The 18065-nt window shown below is 48.8% G+C and overlaps 1 protein-coding gene across 1 annotated transcript in view; it reads right to left on the reverse strand.

Annotated features, from left to right (window-relative positions):
* The window catches only part of LOC139276310 (ecto-NOX disulfide-thiol exchanger 1-like), a 493766-nt gene that overhangs the window by 454670 nt on the left and 21031 nt on the right, over positions 1-18065 (reverse strand). The window contains exons 3-4 of the mRNA XM_070894110.1: positions 17703-17909; positions 15027-15260 (exon numbers count right to left, since the gene is read on the reverse strand). Of these exons, the coding sequence (XP_070750211.1) occupies positions 15027-15260; positions 17703-17909 (441 nt within the window). The remainder of the gene's footprint in view (positions 1-15026; positions 15261-17702; positions 17910-18065) is intronic.

Here is an 18065-nt window from a genome sequence, read left to right on the forward strand (position 1 = left end):
GGTTGACACTGGGGACAGCGGCAGTGCCAGCCAGTTAGCTGAGCACAGATGTACCAAGGAGCTCACAGGTGGTTCATTCAGCAGGGTCACCAACGTCACCACTTGCACTAATGGCAAACAGAGCAACTGGAGAGGAGGACACAATTGTACAGAGCTATTGGCTTTCCCAGAGTCCAGAAGTCCAGGCCTGTTACCATTTGGGCCCCTGAGCACAATGCTGTGTCTTAAAAGGAAGCTTTTAAGCTCAGCGTGGCCGTGGAATAAGATCAATATCACAGAATCATACAGGACAATGCCTACGCCCCACATGCCTTCACAACACCTTAATTTAAAGGTCTTCATCTGTAGCACCATTATTGAAATGGAGATTAATGATGGAAGAATGTCACAGAGGGGCCAAGTCTACCATCTACAGCCATGGCTCTGGACATCTATGGACCAATTGGAATCTAAATGTAAGTGCAACTAACATGCTACAACCAGAATTATCATCAAGCATACCATAAGGATCTTGAAGCAGTCTCTGTTTAATGTCTCGCCTGAGAAACAGCCCCTCCGACAGTGCAGCGCTCCCTCAGTACTGCCCCTCTGACAGTGCAGCACTCCCTCAGTACTGCCCCTCCGATAATGCAGCACTCCCTCAGTACTGCCCCTCCGGCAGTGCAGCACTCCCTCAGTATCGCCCCTCCAACAGTGCAGCACTTCCCTCAGTACTGCCTCTCCGACAGTGCAGCACTCCCTTAGTACTGCCTCTCCGACAGTGCAGCTCTCCCTCAGTACTGCCCCTCCGACAATGCAGCGCTCCCTCAGTACTGCCCCTCCGACAATGCAGCACTCCCTCAGTACTGTCCCTCTGACAGTGCAGCACTCCCTCAGTATCGCCCCTCCAACAGTGCAGCATTTCCCTCAGTACTGTCCCTCCGATAGTGCAGCACTCCCTCAGTACTGCTCTGGAGTGTCAGCCGAGATTATGTGCTCATGTTTCTAGAGCGGAACTTGAACCACAACCTGCTGACTCAGGGACCAGAGTGTTACTACTGAGCCACGGCTGAAAAATCAATCTCTAGCCCAGTATTGAAGTGCCGGGTATTTATGTCACCCACTGATGTAGTGTGTGATGTTGGCCATTGGAGTTGTCATGACGCTGCCCATTGGTGCTTGTGTTTGGTTCTAGATGTGTGACACCGAACTTGCGGAATAAATATGTTTTGATTACAGAAATTCAGTGACAGCCTGCGGAGATACCTGTGGCCTTAGACTTCCCTGAGATGTCTGTGACAAAGGCATTGAATGTGCAGCACTGTCGGAGGGGCAGTACTGAGGGAGTGCTGCACTGTCAGAGGGGCTGTTTCACGGGTGAATCAGCCCCACCTGAGACTGGGGTTATCGGAGTTAAACTGCGACGTGCTTCGGGGTGAGCGACCTTTGGTGCCTCATATTGTGTACTTCCTTTCCATGGGTCACTGCAGAAGGGCCTCAGCTCCCTGCCCGGGAATTCATTCAGTAAAAGGCCCGTTCTATTCAGACTAACTGAGTCCGTCAACTCAAAAACAATGCAGGTACTGAATTCTTCAAGTGTTTCCAACGTTCAACTCAATGTGACTAACATCAATGTTAAGGTAATGAAGCAAGTTCAGTTACAACAGCAATGTTTTGTTCATATTGGTTAATCTCTGCTCAACTCATTTTTCTGTAATAATTTTTAAACACATAGGAAGAATTAATTAAATACAGTTCTTCCAGTGAGCTCTCTAACTTGGCAATATTATTTCAAGAGCTGCACCCAAATGATAGGTGCAAGTCAGATTGAAAAAGAGGGATATATTGGATTACATTGGCGGCAGGAAACATGATGGGGTAGAAATTCACTGCCGCCCGAAACGGGTCAAAAGAACAGAGACCTGAGGGTGTATGTACACTAATCTTTGAAAGTGCAGGACAAGTTGAGAAGGCTGTTAAAAAAGCCTATGGGCACCTTAGCTTTATTAATTGAGGAATAGAATACAAAAGCAAGAACGTTACGCTGAACATTTATAAAACACTGGTTAGGCCCCAGCTGGAGTATTGTGTACAATTCTGGGCACCACACTGTAGGAAGGATGTTAAGGCCTTAGAAAGGGTATAGAAGGGATTCACTAAAATGGTACCAGGAATAAGGGACTTCAGCTATGTGGGGACACTGGAGAAGCTTGGGGTGTTCTCATTACAGCAAAGATTTGATAGAAGTATTCAAAATCATGAATGGTTTAGAGTAAATAAGGAGAAATTGTTTCCAGTGGCAGAAAGGTCGGTAACCAGAGGACACAGATTTAAGGTGATTGGCAAAAGAACCAGAGGCGACCTGAGGAAACATTTTTTACACAGCGAGTTGTTGTGACCTGGACACATTGCCTGAAAAGGTTGTGGCTGCAGATTCAATAGAAACATTTAAAAGAGAATTGGATAAATAGTTGAAGGGGATAAATGTGCCGGGCTATGGGGAGTGAGCTGGGGAGTGGGACAAATTGGATAGCTTTTTCAAAGAGCCGACACAGGCATGATGGGCTGAATGGCCTCCTTCTGTGTTGTATCATTCTTTGATTCTATGGGCTGGATTTTGTTGGGGGTCAGTGGGTGCAATCAGTGGTAAGTTTGGCCGGGAAAATGTTTTTTTCCGCAGCAGGTCAGGACTCCGCTGTCAACCCGCCTTTACCAAATGTCGGGTCTGTCAGTACTGAGCAGCCTCTTAACAATGGTTTCTGCCCAGTTTTTTGAACTTAACAGATCGCCCACTGTGCCTAGACCTCATCGGTGAAGCTGAGGTGGGAGGTCACTGGCCATTGAATCAGCTGAGGCGGGAGGTCACTGGCCATTGAATCAGCTGATGTGTTGGGAGTTTCAAATGTGAAGTCAAAGCTCCCAGCTGATTGAAAAATTTTCTCTTAACCACTAAATTGCATTTCCACTACAGATTCACTATGCTGCAAGTCTTTACACAAGTCTCCATCCAGTCTGACCTAATTAGCTCTCCCAGCATTGACAGATCTCTTCTGTCATCTCGACTTCACCCACCATCTTTTCCACCAGCACTGGTGCCATTAAAACTCTCTCACCTTGGTCCTCAGAATCCCACAACGATCAGCTCGAACACTGGCATCACCAGGCACACCAGCAGCACCAGGCACACCGGCAGCACCAGGCACACCGGCAGCACCAGCATCACCAACACCAACCTTCTCTGCAATCACCTGATGATGCACAGGACACAGGGCATCAGCACCTGACCACATTGCTGCCCAGGAGGCCAGGGATGGCCTCAGCAAGTCCTGCTGTATACCCTGGCTGCCACAAGAAACACCATGTTGGCGCCATCCCACACTAATACTATAAAGCATCCCTACAATGCCCAAGCCATTCCTTTCATACTCATCACCATTGTGCGGAGTACCGTTATGTCTCACCATTCACTGCAACTCACTGAGCCACTTCCAAAGGAGCACACAAATCTGTCCAAGAACGTAAAGTGTTGAAAATAAAAATGTCAATGTTTGACACCATTAACAGAAAATTTACGTGAACATTGGTGAAAACACCCAAGTGCCTACCTTGTGTGTTGTTAGTTGGTATGGCTGCCTGAGGATGAGGGTGGGTGTGAGAGGTGGCTAACGAGATGGGGAAGTGATAATGTAGATAGAGGGGGATGGATGGAGGCGCAAGGTAAGTTGGTGTGAGTAAGGATATGTAGGAGTAGTGTGGGGAAGGCAGAGTGATGGTGATGTGATGAGAGGCACAGCAGGATGATGTTGTGTGTGGCTTTTTAATAAGGTTTCCTGATCTGCTGAGATCATTAAAAGGTTTGCGGCACTGCAGCCAGCTCCTCCTGACAACATCCCTGCTTGTACCCTCCTCTGCAATGTGCAGCCAGGCTGCGTGGTCTCCTGGGAAAGCCTCTGCCACCCGTAGGAGTTGAAGAGAACCTTCCTGCGTGCTTTGACTCCCTCCATAAGCATGTGGAGGGAGTGATGGGAGAGCCTGGGTGCAGCTATGAACCTCTGTGCAGTGCTTGTCAATGTTTGTAGCACCTCAACGATGTAGAACACTGTCAGCACAAATGTCAAAATAAAGTCAGCCATGGTCCCTTTAAGGAAACCGGCTGATGACGCGTCATCAAATGACATCACCAGACCCACTTCCTCTAATTGGCCGGGAAACACGCTGGGCGGGCTTAACAAGCCCAATCACAGTATATTCATTCTACACAGCGGCCTGGAGCCAGCAATGAGGCCGGGACTGGCCTGGAGCCAGCAGTGAGGCCGGGACCACCACCGCCACGGACCCATCGAGCTTCGTATAATCCAGCCCTATGATTCTAGGAAGAGCAGCGAGTCACCATTGTCCACGTGGGAACAAACAATATAGGGAAGGATAGGCCTGACGTCCTGAAATGGAAGCATGGGAACCAGGACTTCAAGGGTGATAATCTCCAGATTACATGCTAGACAAGGGAAGGATAGGAAGATTATGGGGCTCAACACATAAATCAAGAGATGGTGTCAGGAACAAAGTTTCCATTTTGTGGGGCATTGGCACCAGGTCTGGAGAAGGTGGGAGCTATTGCACAGGGTGGGCTCCACCTGAACAGGGAGGAAGCTCATGGACTGGCCACACAGAGAACTAGTGAAGTGAACAGTTAGGAAAGAAAGGGGAGCAGGGGAAATAAAAGCAAAGAGAGAGAGAGAGCAACTGGAGAAGGTAGACAGAGATGAGGTAAATGTGCAAATAGAGAATGATAGCAGGCAGGAAGAATAAAGGAAGCAGAACAGGAAAATCAAATTGACCAGTTATAAACAGGGAAAATACTGAGATGAAGAAATGAAGGGACTGAAATTGTCCTCCACCCCAAATGGGGTGCACTTACTGATTTCAAAGTGTTCCGTCCATCCTAATGCATGGGGCGAGTAATCTGGAGAAATTCAGGTCTTGGTGGGGTTTTTGGAGCAGGGCGGAAGTGGTCTCATCATCGGGGCAGAAGTGGGGGTGGGTCGGAATAGCCATCACTAGCGGGGCAGACGTGGGGGTGGGTCATACTGGTCAATGCTCCAAAACATCAGCGCCGTGCGTCATCGCACTGGCGCGTCACAATGTCTCTCCCCTTCAGTTAAAGGTCAGGGCCACTGCGAACTCTGCAACCACTTTAGTGGAAAACACTGGACCACCAAGGAGGGTTTCGGCCGGGCCATCGGCCTGGCACCCAAGAGGGAGAACCCTTCAGTACCTGATGATGTCAGAACAGCCAGAATGGGTTGTCCGTAATCAGGATAACCACTGGCCCAACCCATTTTCATTGCATGAAGGGGCTCCCATTGGAAATCTCTCTGGATTTGGAAATGGATTCCTCCCCCTAGACCAGATTTAATGATTTCCACATCCAAAAAAAGGTAAGCATTTCAGGTCTCATGTTTTTAGTCTCTGCAACAGAGCAAACCTTACATTGACTATTGGACTTGCTTTTCAATCACCTCTCATTTACTTTAACCTTTGTGGGTTACCAGACCAGATTTGCTACATTACAGCAATGACTACACTTCAAAAGTACTTCATTGGCTGTAAAGCGCTTTGGGACATCCTGAGGTCTTGAAAGGTGTGATATAAATCCAAGTCTTTCTTTCTTTTCTCCTTTTGACTATCCATATATTTCTGTTCTGGGTCATTGCCAAGAACCATTATCTTTGTATGGACCAGGCTAATTATAATCTCTATTCTTGATTCACTCTCGAGCGTAGTGAAAATGTATTTGATATTACTATGAGAGAGAAATTTAATTGTACTATTTATGTCCTAGTCTTTATTATTAAATTATCCACAGTAATCCGTATTTTCTATCTCAGTCAAGTGTTTCAATGTTCCCATTGTAAACCGTTTTATTGTGAAGTCCGTATCATTTCATTAAATGGGCACAGATTGTAGAATAAATATATAGTTATAGCAAAACACTGCCAGTGGAAACCAGGAGCCGTTGATGGAAAAGCTCCCTGGACCAGCAGGAAAATCACTGACTGTAGATGGGTCTGGAGAAAATCAAACAAGATGGGCACAAAGCAGGCAGACCACCGGGGAAATCAGACACGACAGACACATAGGCCCAACTTGACCACCAGGGAATTTGAAGTGCATCAGTGCATTGTCCCGTTCCATTAGCAGAGAAACCAGACACCGCAGTTCTGTAGATCCACTACACCGCCAAGCAGCTCGCACTCTCCATTCACATCTCCACTTGGACCACCAGGGAAATAAACACCACACTAATATACTTACAGTACACCCACTGCAAGGATAGATACTACAGACACTCAACAACTCGGCAACAGGAGACCGATGGATGAAACATTTGCTCTCCTTTAGTGTTTGGCAACAAAAGTCACAACGAAGTTTGCAGTTTTTCCAGACAATAATAACAACATGGCACAATCCATGCCAATAGAATATGAACAAAACAACAAATTCTCCCACTGAGTATACATGGCATCTTTTCAGTTGGGAGAAATGCACTGGGGAATGGGGAGCCATTGGAGGTCGGCAAGTACGGGGGTAATCATCACCTCCTGTAACTTCTCTTCCACCAGCTCAGTGTCCCCAATACCACAGTGTTTGAAAGTTGTGTCTGAAGGAGGTGTAAATAGCAACAACAGAACCATTACCAGCACCCGTTGTCCAAAGAAATGGCTACAGCCTTCTGGACTCAAACATTGAGTTCAACAATTTTAGATCATGACCACTGCTCACATTCTTTTTGGACAGCAGTTGATGATTCTGCTATTCCCATTTACACCTCTTCTAGACCCATCTTTCATTTCTTTACTTACCCCATCACCATCCTTTTTGCCTTGCCTTGCATCATCATCTCTTTTGTCATTGAATCTCTCCTGCCTTCCACCCTATCACACACCTTCCTCTGAGTTCTTTCCTCCCACCCCTCTTTCCCTGCCCCTACACTTGCTTAAAACCTGTCACAGCTCTAACATTTTTCAGTTCTAACGAAGGGTCATTGACCTGAAACATTAACTCTGTTTCTCTCTCTACAGATGCTGCCCGACCTGCTGAGCGTTTCCTGCATTTTCTGTTTTTATTTCAGTTTTCCAGCGGTATGTTGCTTTTTGTTTGAGTATTGAAAGGGGATGCACATTAGGAAAACTCTAAAGTGATACAAAAGCTCAACTGAAATAAGATTTAATGGTAAAATAAATATAAGTCAATGAAGTTCTTCAACTTTTTATCTCTCCATGTCTGGTGTTACACTTGCTCGGAGGGTGAGCCTTGGGATTGCCGACAGAGTAACCGGAACTGTAATCGATGCAGTGTTGGCTGATGGGATAACAATGAAGCAGTTGTCTATGAGTTTAGGATTCGCTTATTTGCACTACAAAATGCTCTGATTGGCTGTCCATGATCACATGACCTGATTGCTGATTGGTCCCCTTGGAGGATAAGACACACCCAGCAGTTTCTCTGGAATGTGTAATTAGAACCGCGCTGCCCAAGTTCTCAGTGACTTCGCAAATTATAATTCGAGCCATTCTGACTGCCGACTCCAGGCAGGAGAGAGCACCCTCATCCCAGCCCAAGTTCCCGCCTCACCCCAGCCCAAGTTCCTGCCCCATCCTAGCCCAAGTTCCCACCCCATCCCAGCCCAAGTTCCTGCCCCATCCCAGCCCAAGTTCCTGATCTTACCCGCCCCCCCCCCCCACTCACTCCCCCCATGCCGCCGCACCATAGATGGGGCATTGTGTGTGGGTCACAGATTGTTAACAGGTTTCTTGGGTATGAAGTGAATAGTGACACATGCACTGAGCTTTCTGAGAAATCGGCTGTGCGTGTAAAGGGGATGGGTTTGGAAGAACGTGATCCGTCTTCCCTGAGTTCCCTCTCTACCCTCCGATCGCCTCTCCAGCATCTCCTCTCTCTCTCCCCCAGACTCTCACTCTCCCCCCAGTCTCTCTCTCTCTCTGCCCCACTCTCTTGCCCAGTCTCTCTCACTCCCTCCCTCAGGTCTATCACTCCCCACCTATCCCCTCTCCCACATTCCCTCTCTCCCCTCAGGCTCTCTCTCTCTCTCTCTCTCCCCTCCCCCAGACTCTCTCTCCCCCCCCAGTCTCTCTCTCTCCCTCTCCTCCAGTCTCTCTCTCCCCCAGTCTCTCTCCTCCCTCCCCAGTCTCGCTCCTCCCTCCCCAGTCTCGCTCTCTCTCCCCCCCTCCCTCAGTCTCTCTCTCCTCTCTCCCCAGTCTCTCTTTCTCCAGCCTCTGATGTTTTCACTTCCGCAGAACTATTTGTGTGGATAATCACAGTGATATTCTAGGCAAAAGTCCTGAAGATAATCCATAGCTAGACACACGTGGCACAGTTCCAGCTCAAGATACATGCCCGACTTCCGGTGTCGGGTTCGAGGAGTTTGCGCATGTGCAGGTGGAGTCCAGGGGCCGGTGGTGCGCTTGCGTGGGAGGACGGGGGCGGAGTTCAGGGGCCGGTGGTACGCATGCGCGAGAGGACGGGGGTGGAGTCCAGGGGCAGGTGGTGCGCATGCGCGGGAGGGTGGGGCAGAGTCCAGGGGCAGGTGGTGCACATGCGCGGGAGGGCGGGGCGGAGTCCAGGGGCAGGTGGTGCGCATGCGCGGGAGGACGGGGGCGGAGTCCAGGGTGCGCAGGCGCTGAAGGACACTCAGAAAACAAGTGCAAATAATCACTCTGATTAGTTTAGCTCTGCAGATTCCTTCATTCAGTCACCAGTCATGGGGAAATTTCCGCACCGGTTTTCCCACTCGTTCACCGTAGCTTCAATTAACGAGCTGGGGAAACCTGGGGAAATGGTATAAATGCCGCCTATGCCATTGTTGAGCGGTTTCTCCAGCTCTCCGCTGAAGTTCCGGCTGTTGAGCGGAAGAATCCCGGCAGGAGTTCACCCCAAGGGATTTAAAGCTGCTGTCAGTATCTTGCCCCGAGCATCACTCAATATAAATGCTGCCGCTCCTCAGTTATCTGAGGAACCGCTATTGAACAAACACAGACGGTGTTATTTGTTCTGTTATGTGTACAACAGGTGGTTATTCTCCAGTGTGGGTGACAGTCAAATCCTGGATATCCCAGTTATCAGGGACACTTACAGAGATGCAGCTGTTTGACTGCGAGAGTCAGTTTGAAACTTAGAGAATCCGGGAATCATACAAATTTACAGCACAGAAAGAGGCCGTTCGGCCCATCGTGTCTGTGCTGGCCGACAAAGAGCTATCCAGCCGAATCCCACTTTCCAGCACTAGGTCCGTAGCCCTGTAGTTGTGGCACTTCAAGTGCACATCGAAGTACTTTTTAAATGTGGTGAGGGTTTCTGCCTCTACCACCCATTCAGGCAGTGAGTTCCAGACCCCCACCACCCTCTGGGTGAAAAAAATTCTCCTCAAATCCCCTGTTAACCTCTTACCAACTACTTTAAATCTATGACCCCTGGTTATTGACTCCTCTGCTAAGGGGAAATAGGCCCTTTCAATCCACTCTATCCAGGTCCCTCATAATTTTATACACGTCAATAAGGTCTTCCCTCAGTTCCCTCTTTTCCAGAGAAAACAAACCCAGCCTATCCAATATTTCCTCATAGCTAAAATTCTCCAGTACTGGCAACATCTTCGTAAATCTCCTGTCTAGTGCAATCACATCTTTCCTGTAATATGGTGACCAGATCTGCATGCAATACTCTAGCTGTGGCCTAACTAGTGTTTTATACAGTTCAAGCATAATTTCCCTGCTCTTGTGTTCTATGCCTCAGCTAATAAAGGCAAGTATCTCGTATGCCTTCTCAACCACCTTATCTACCTGGCCTGCTATCTTCAGGGTTCTGTGGACATGCAGTCCAAGGCCCCTCTGTTCCTCTACAATTCTCATTGTCCTACCATTTAATGTGTATTCCCTTGCCTTGTTAGCCCTCCCCAAATGCAGTACCTCACACTTCTCCGGATTAAATTCCATTTGATAAAGAGATATAGTTCAAACGAGCATAGCTTCCACCATGACAAGAAATAAGAGCGAAGAAGTACTGCATACAAGAACATTATTCATAAAAGAATAGCTTAGCATTCGGGCTGCGACAGTATAGGAACATAGGAATTGCTTGATGCAAAAAGATCACGGTCCATGTAGTTCACCTTCACCATCCTGGTAGTCACATGACAAGCTCGCCTTCCAGTCGGGGGGGAACGTTGCAGAAGAGGCAGCAGGACCAGGAGGGGTCTGATCCCCGGCTCTGTGGGGGGGGGTCTGATCCCCGGCTCTGCGGGGGGGGGGGTCTGATCCCCGGCTCTGTGGGGGTGGTCTGATCCCCGGCTCTGCGGGGGGGGGGGGGTCTGATCCCCGGCTCTGCGGGGGGGGGGGGTCTGATCCCCGGCTCTGCGGGGGGGGGGGGGGTCTGATCCCCGGCTCTGTGGGGGTGGTCTGATCCCCGGCTCTGCGGGGGGGGGGTCTGATCCCCGGCTCTGCGGGGGGGGGGGGTCTGATCCCCGGCTCTGTGGGGGGGGTCTGATCCCCGGCTCTGCGGGGGGGGTCTGAACCCCAGCTCTGCGGGGGGGGGTCTGATCCCTGGCTTCGGGTCGGGGGGGGGCTGACCCCCAATCCCAAGGTGAGAGGGGGGTGGGGGGGGTGTGATCACAGGCACTGGGGGGGGCTTATCCCAGGCCCCGGGGGGTGAGGGGCTGATCCCCGGCTCTGGAAGGCAGGGGGGGGGGGTCTGATCCCCGATCACAAACGCTGGTGGGGACGATGTGGTGGTTTTCCAATGGTGGGGGAGCTTGGGATCCGGGAGGCCGGGAGGGAGCATGCTCCAGGGGTGAGCACGCTCCAGCGGGAAGGAGCACCCTTCAGGGGGTGAGGGGGGTGGGAGCATTTTCCGGGGGGGTGGGGGGGACACTCTCTGGGGGGGGGAGGGGAGAGCACTCTTGCAGGGGCGGGGAGCAATCTGTGGGGGGAAAGCACTTTCCGGGGGGGTCGGGGGCGGGCACTCTCTGGGGGGGAGCACTCTCCGGGGGAGGGGGGGGGGGAGTGGAGACCTTCTCTGGGGGAGAGGGGGGAGCACTCTCCAGGGGAGGGGGAGGCCTCTCCGGGGGGGGCACACTCTCCGGGGGGGAGCACTCTCTGGGGGGGGAGCACTCTCCAGGGAGCGGGGAACACTCTCCGGGGGGGTGGCGTGGGACACTCTCCTGTGGGGAAACACTCTCCGGGGGGGGGGAAGCATTCTCCGGGGGAGGGTCCAGGAGGGAGGGTCCAGGGGAGCACTCTCTGGAGGGGGGAGCACTCCGGCAGGGGTTGAGGGTCCGGGGGGAGCACTCTCCAGGCGGGAGCGCTCTTGCTCCTCCCGGCCCACACAGAGTGCTCCCCGAGGCTGTCCTCACCTTGCTGCAGCTGCTGTGTTTCCGGAGCCCTGGGAAACCCGGCCGACCACAGTTAAAACTGCAAACACAGGTTAAAGCCGAGGCTTCTGCCTCACTAAGGTTGGCTGCCCGCCCCTTGTCTCATCAGAGTAAAAGCCGGAAATCGACAGGTTGGAGCCGGTTTTCTGGCAATCTTTGGCCATTTAATCCCCCGGCAGCACCCACTCCCACCCGCTCCCCCAATTTAAAATTCCCCCCAATATTTCCGCAGATTAATTTTCAATTCACCCTTTGAAGCACAGTCCTCTGGTTCTACTGTTCTGGACAAGATGAAACAGCTCTTCACGATTTACATTATCTAGTCCGTTTTAAATCCTGAAAACAGCAATATCAACTCTCAGCCTTCTTTTATCCAGTAAGAACTTGTCTAATTTACATAATGGCTCCACACAATACCCCCCTCCCCCCCTCAATCATTGCGGTTGCTCTCTCTCTGTCTTTTCAGTCGCTGCAATGCCTTGTGTACTGTGGCGACCACAGTGGTACCCAGTGTTCCCAGTGTGGGCACACCAGTGGTTTATACATGGCAGCATTACCTTACTGTTCACATTGACCGCAACTACCTCAAGTTTATCTGCTTGCACTTGAGGGACTAGATAGAGGATAAGGAATAAATTCACTTAATAGTTTAAATCAACAAGTGAAGCCGGGTGCCATGGGTCCCTGCTGCTAACTGAAGATGGGAGGAGTGTCGTACGGAGCCACAGGAGAATTTCAGTCAGTCGTGTAATTAAGGGAAAGGTTGTTCTGTTTATTATCCTGGGCATGTTAGTGAAGATAGTCTTGAAGGATTAGGGAGCTGGAACTCACCTGTGAGAATGATCGAAGATACAGGAGCCAAAGAATCCAGAGGAGGAAGGGAAAAAATACCTCCAAATTTAACAGTTGTCTTAAATTCTTCTCAATCTTACATAAGAACATAAGAAATAGGAGCAGGAGTAGGCCACCTGGCCCCTCGAGCCTGCTCCACCATTCAATAAGATCATGGCTGATCGTGGACTCCGCTCCACTTCCCTGCACGCTCCCCATAACCCTTTATTCCCTTATCACTCAAAAATCAGTCTATTAAATATATTCAATGACCCAGCCTCCACTGCTCTCTGGGGCAGAGAATTCCATAGATTTATACCCTCAGAAAGAAATTCCTCCTCATCTCAGCTTTAAATGGGTGGCCCCTTATGCTGAGACTATGTCCCCAAGTTTTAGTTTCCCCTATGAGTGGAAATATCCTCTCTGCATCCACCTTCTCGAGCCCCCTCATTATCTTATATGTTTGAATAAGGTCACCTCTCATTCTTCTGAACTCCAATGAATATAGGCCCAACCTACTCAACCTATCTTCATAAGTCAACCCCCTCATCTCCAAAGTCAACCTAGTGAACCTTCTCTGAACAACCTCCAATGCAAGTATACCCTTCCTTAAATATGGAGACCAAAACTACACGCAGTATTCTAGGTGTGACCTCACCAATACCCTGTACAGTTGTAGCAGGACTTCCCTGCTTTTATACTCTATCCCCCTTGCAATAAAGGCCAACATTCCATTTGCCTTCCTGATTACTTGCTGTACCTGCATACTAACCTTTTGTGTTTCAGGTACAAGGACCCCCAGGTCGCTCTGCACTACAGCACTTTGCAATTTTTCTCCATTCAAATTATAATTTGATTTTCTATTTTTTCTGCCAAAGTGGATAACCTCACATTTTCCCACATTATACTCCATCTGCTAAATGTTTATGCACTCTTGGTGTATTTTATCATCATGAAAAATTATTTTGATTTTTGGGATTGAAGCCAATAATTAAGAACTCAGAATTTTTTTTCAATAATATGAGATATGTTCCTGAGACAATGGCTAACTCCAGTTTCTTTATCCCTTTACTGATTTTGCGATGAATGCAGTCTAACCAGCAATCTCTCTCAGTACCTTCCTGTACGTGGAATAAGCAGGTACGACTGTCACACAAACAGGAAAGTGGATCTGACACACTTCACTAACAGGGAACTCGTTTTCTTCCTTGTTTTGTCCACTTGGAACACTGAACAGATGGATTGGGTTTCTAAAGGTTAAATGCAGTTAATCTACAAATTATTACTAAACTGAAATAGAAATGTTGCTGATGCAATCGGAGTGCTCTTCTGATTTGGGGGTTAAGGCACATTGTTGGAGCAGAGTAGAGCGAGCTTCACTCTGTAATTTGCTGCACTGTATCTGGCCCTGTGGTGCTCAGTGTTGACATTTAACAAGATCAGCCATGATCTTATTGAATGGTGGATCAGGCTCAAGGGCCAAATGGCCTACTCCTGTTTCTATTTCTTATGTTGTTATTGGGTGGCAACAGTGAAGCAGTGCATCAATCCCCAGGCTGGAATTACTCAGATTTGCCTCACCTCAGCTTATACATTTTATCAGATCACATATATATAGATCACATGGCTCCGGTTGGGTTGGAGTTTAGATGTTTTCAGTATAAGGGGTGTTGCAGTTGTGTGAGGCGGATTGGTTGGGCTGGGTGTTATTTGCCTTTCCGTCATTGTTCATAGGTTTATATGTAACCTTTAGGGCTGTTGACCAAGGGCCGTGTGGCTCTTTGTTGGCCGACGCCGACACGATGGGCCGATATGGCCTCCTTCTACGCTGTAAAAAAAAATTTCTATGTATGTGCGGCGTATGTGGGGAACTATGTGTGTGTGTATGCATGGAGCTGTGTGTGTGTGTGTGTGTGTGTGCGTGGAGCTATGTGGGTGTGCGAATGTGTGCAGACGAATGTGTGTGTGTCTGTATGTGTGGGAGCAGTGTGTGTGTATCTATGTGTATTTGTATGTGCGGGGAACTGTGTGTGCAGGTGTGGGTTTGTGCATATGTGTGTTTGTGCAGATCGGTGTGTGTGTGTGCAGGTCTGTTTGTGTGTGTGCAGGATTGTGTGTGTGCAGGACTGTGTGTGTGTGGGACTGTGTTTGTGTGTGCAGATCTGTGAGTGTGTGCAGGTCTGTGAGTGTGTGCGGGTCTGTGTGTGTGTGCGGGTCTGTGTGTGTGTGTGCGGGTCTGTGTGTGTGTGGGCGGGTCTGTGTGTGTGTGTGCAGGTCTGTTTGTGTGTGTGTAGGACTGTGTGTGTACTGGTCTGTTTGTGTGTGCGGGTCTGTTTGTGTGTGTGTAGGACTGTGTGCGTGTGCGGGTCTGTGTGTGTGTGTATGTATGTGTGTTTGGGGGAGGGGGGGGCTGAGCAGGTGAGCATGTTTATGTGTTCAGCTGAATGAAGTATGTCCTATTTATCTTTTGAAATTCGAGCACATTAACATCTGACAAACTTTCCACATGGCCAAAAACAATTTCCGAAACGTCAGATGTTTGAGAAGAAGTCCTGTGAATCAATTGTGTCTGTCTGCTGTCTGTGTTACATTACATATTCACATTGTTTAGGAAAAATGTTTTTAAGCCGTTCCCTCAGCTGTACAATGATGACTGCCTGCTCCACTTGTCTGCTGCTAAACATACTGACGGAAGATGAAGTTAGAATTGAATGTACGCAGACCATGAACAGCACAGTTTAACACTGTTTGAATGTAATATACTGAGGGATACCTTTGAGTTTCTCAGCCATTAGGTTGGCTTCATGCTCGGAATAGTGCACAATGGGTGCAGGAGAGGGTGGCCTCAGATGTTCATCCTCCATCATACGCCGGTGACGTTCCTCTCGCGCAAACATCCGCTGCATACACTCCCACTCGTAGAAATCATCTCTGGCCCGAGCAAAGTCCACGTGCAGGCGGCCTGTGTCCTTCTTGTCTGTGCTGGATCCCAGCCTCATGCGATAGCCTGAATGTGAACAGCAATCTTTAGAAACTACACTAAAGCAGTGGGTGTTAGTTCTTGGGGTTTAACAGCAGAGTGGGCAATGGCACCTGCGGCAGTACAATCCCTAGCGCTGGCCGCTCGAGTTCCTGCATTACAACAGTGACTATACTTCAAAGGTCTTTCATTGGCTGGGAAGCCCCTTTGGGACGTCCTGAGGTGGTGAAAAGTGCCATTTAAATGCAAGTTCTTTCTTTTCTTGCTTAAAGCAATGTGCGCTTTATTGTGAATCTTGTGTCTTATTGTGTGTCTGAGTTCTTGCACGGGTTATTTTTCTCGGACTCCCTCCAGGGGCTCCTCGAGCCCAGTTGGCGTCGCTTCCGTCCAGATCATGTGGAGGACGGATGGGACGGTCAGCTGAGCGCAGTTGTCACCGTCCGAAGAGACGAGATGGTGGCAGTGCACAGCTGGGGCCTGCTCAACTCACACCAAGTCGCAAACCATGGAAGGGAGCAGGAACGGTGCTGTGTGAGGAAATAATTCAACTCCTCTTATTACATATAGTCCAAAATATTGTAGAAGCTCAATATACCCGTTCCATTGCCGATTGAGGAATATCGATCTTTTAATGACTTAATCGCTTGATCAAATTCCACTGACCAGTCAACCCTTTCAAACAAAGCTGACTTTGTAAATTCTTTCATACATCATCTGAATAGGATTTCTCTTCAGAAGCATGAACAGGCCATTGGGCTCGTTATGGTACATATTATACTGGGAGCAGAGGAGTAACTGAGCACAACACCAGTGCTGGGCGTGTGGTCATTGGACAGGCCCTGAAAGAGCACATCCATTTGCGACCCCTGTGACGGGCTGGGACTTGGTGCACCCCATCCATGCTTGGATGGCAATGTTAGTGCACGCCTGAGTGCAGCCTTAAAGGGGCAGTGCTGATCTCACTGCCTGCTTCAGGCTCCCATTTGCCAGGGTGCAATCATTTATCAGCTGATTAGCGAGTCAAAAGCCGCCTGTTTGGCTCTGGAATGATATACTTCCAACCTGTTTTTTAAAGAAAGGGTAAATCAGACTGTCTGGACGCCTGCTATTGATTTACTTTGATAGTGCAGTAAGAGTAACCTTTAGCTTTTGCTTGTGAAGCGGGGAAGTACAAGTCAATTTAGATGCAGTGAGGTGTTGAATTAAGATTAAAGCAATGGTCAGTTTAGTCCCGAATGACGAGCTATTCCAATGCATATTGATGCCTATATTTCAGAGAACATTAATTAATTGATAACAAGTTCTTCAAATGGAAACATCTGTAATGACATCATCCATTTAAGAAGTGGGAGAGTATAAGTACAGACTCATAATTAGAACAAGAGTGAAAGTACCAATCAGATAGCAACGTGGGGAGCTGTACCAATCAGATAGCAACGTGGGGAGCTGTACCAATCAGATAGCAACATGGGGAGCTGTACCAATTAGATAGCAACGTGGGGAGCTGTACCGCTTTACAGAAACACAACTTGCTCAAAGTAAAGTTATTGATAAGGGACAAGCTCACCAAAATTCACCTTATATGGAGTGGTGTAATGTAAGGCAGAATTGTGTGGGAGGGTGAGAAAAAGGTATAAAAGTGGGAGTTGGAACAGACACTGAGGATGGTGAAGGCCGAATATACCGAGCTCAGAACTAATGCGTTTGAGTCACCTGACTAAAGCCGCAAGGCTTGTCGCAAGTCCTGCTTTGTACGTGTAAGTTTAATTACTGTACACCCGATCTTCGACATCTGACATTCAATGTGTACGAACATTATTGATTTGAGGAGTAAATGATAAGTGAGAACACAATGTTTACCAAACTCTTAACAGTTGGTAGTGCAGGCTGTGAATTGTGTTGATGTACATAGAACGGAGACTCCAGGGTCACAACCTGACTGCTCCGAGAGGTTGGATCGTGCTTCAAGCCTTCTACTGACTTTCAGACAGTAAATTAATTTAAAGTCATGGCAGAGTTAAAATCTAATCTTGAAGAGAGTTTAGAAAAACAGATCCTTGATCGTCAAGAATCAGAATTTGCGTTGGACACAGCCGGACACGGAGATGTAATTAAATGGGTCAGAGTCACTTTGATGAGCAGTCCATGGGCCTGATGGTCCAAGGGTTATATAGGACCTGTCTAGACTTGATCGAGCAGTTCGAGCAATGCCTAACACGGTGTAATCAATAAAAGGAGCCTGAAATACAGCAGCTTCAGGACAGAATTTCTCAGCAGCAATAGGCTGGAGCAGCTCACTCCGCAGCTCTCCTTGATCGTAATAAGGTTCCATGGGGACCTGCTGAATATTCCCAATTATCTGCTGAATGTCAGCATAAAACTATCTCCCACTTGCAGTCCAGAACTGTTTCAGTGGGCACTAACATGTACACAGTGTGAAAGAAGCAGAGAAAGACAGACGGGGCCCACCTGACAAGTAGATCGCCTTGTCCACCATGAACTCCTCCGCGAAGCGGATGTGGCAGAAGTTCTTTTTGCTTTTGCGAATGGCTGTAATATCCCCGCACTGCTCAAAAACCCGGTGAATAAGTTCCTCCGCAGCATTCTCCGGCAAGCCCCCCACAAACACCGTCTTACAGCCAGGCGGTCGGTCACGGATGGCTGGCGGAGGGAGGTCTGGAGATCCAACAAAACACAAAACTCAATCAGTCAGTCAGGGACAGTTGCTCAAGCGCTCATTTATTGTGATTTGCTTTCTGGGTTGGAAGGAGGCCCAGTTCTGCGAGCCTTGCCGAGCAACTTCCTTACACCAGTATAGTGACAGAGCCAGTA

This window comes from Pristiophorus japonicus, chromosome 11 (assembly GCF_044704955.1).
Source record: "Pristiophorus japonicus isolate sPriJap1 chromosome 11, sPriJap1.hap1, whole genome shotgun sequence".
Taxonomy (NCBI): Eukaryota; Metazoa; Chordata; class Chondrichthyes; family Pristiophoridae; genus Pristiophorus; species Pristiophorus japonicus.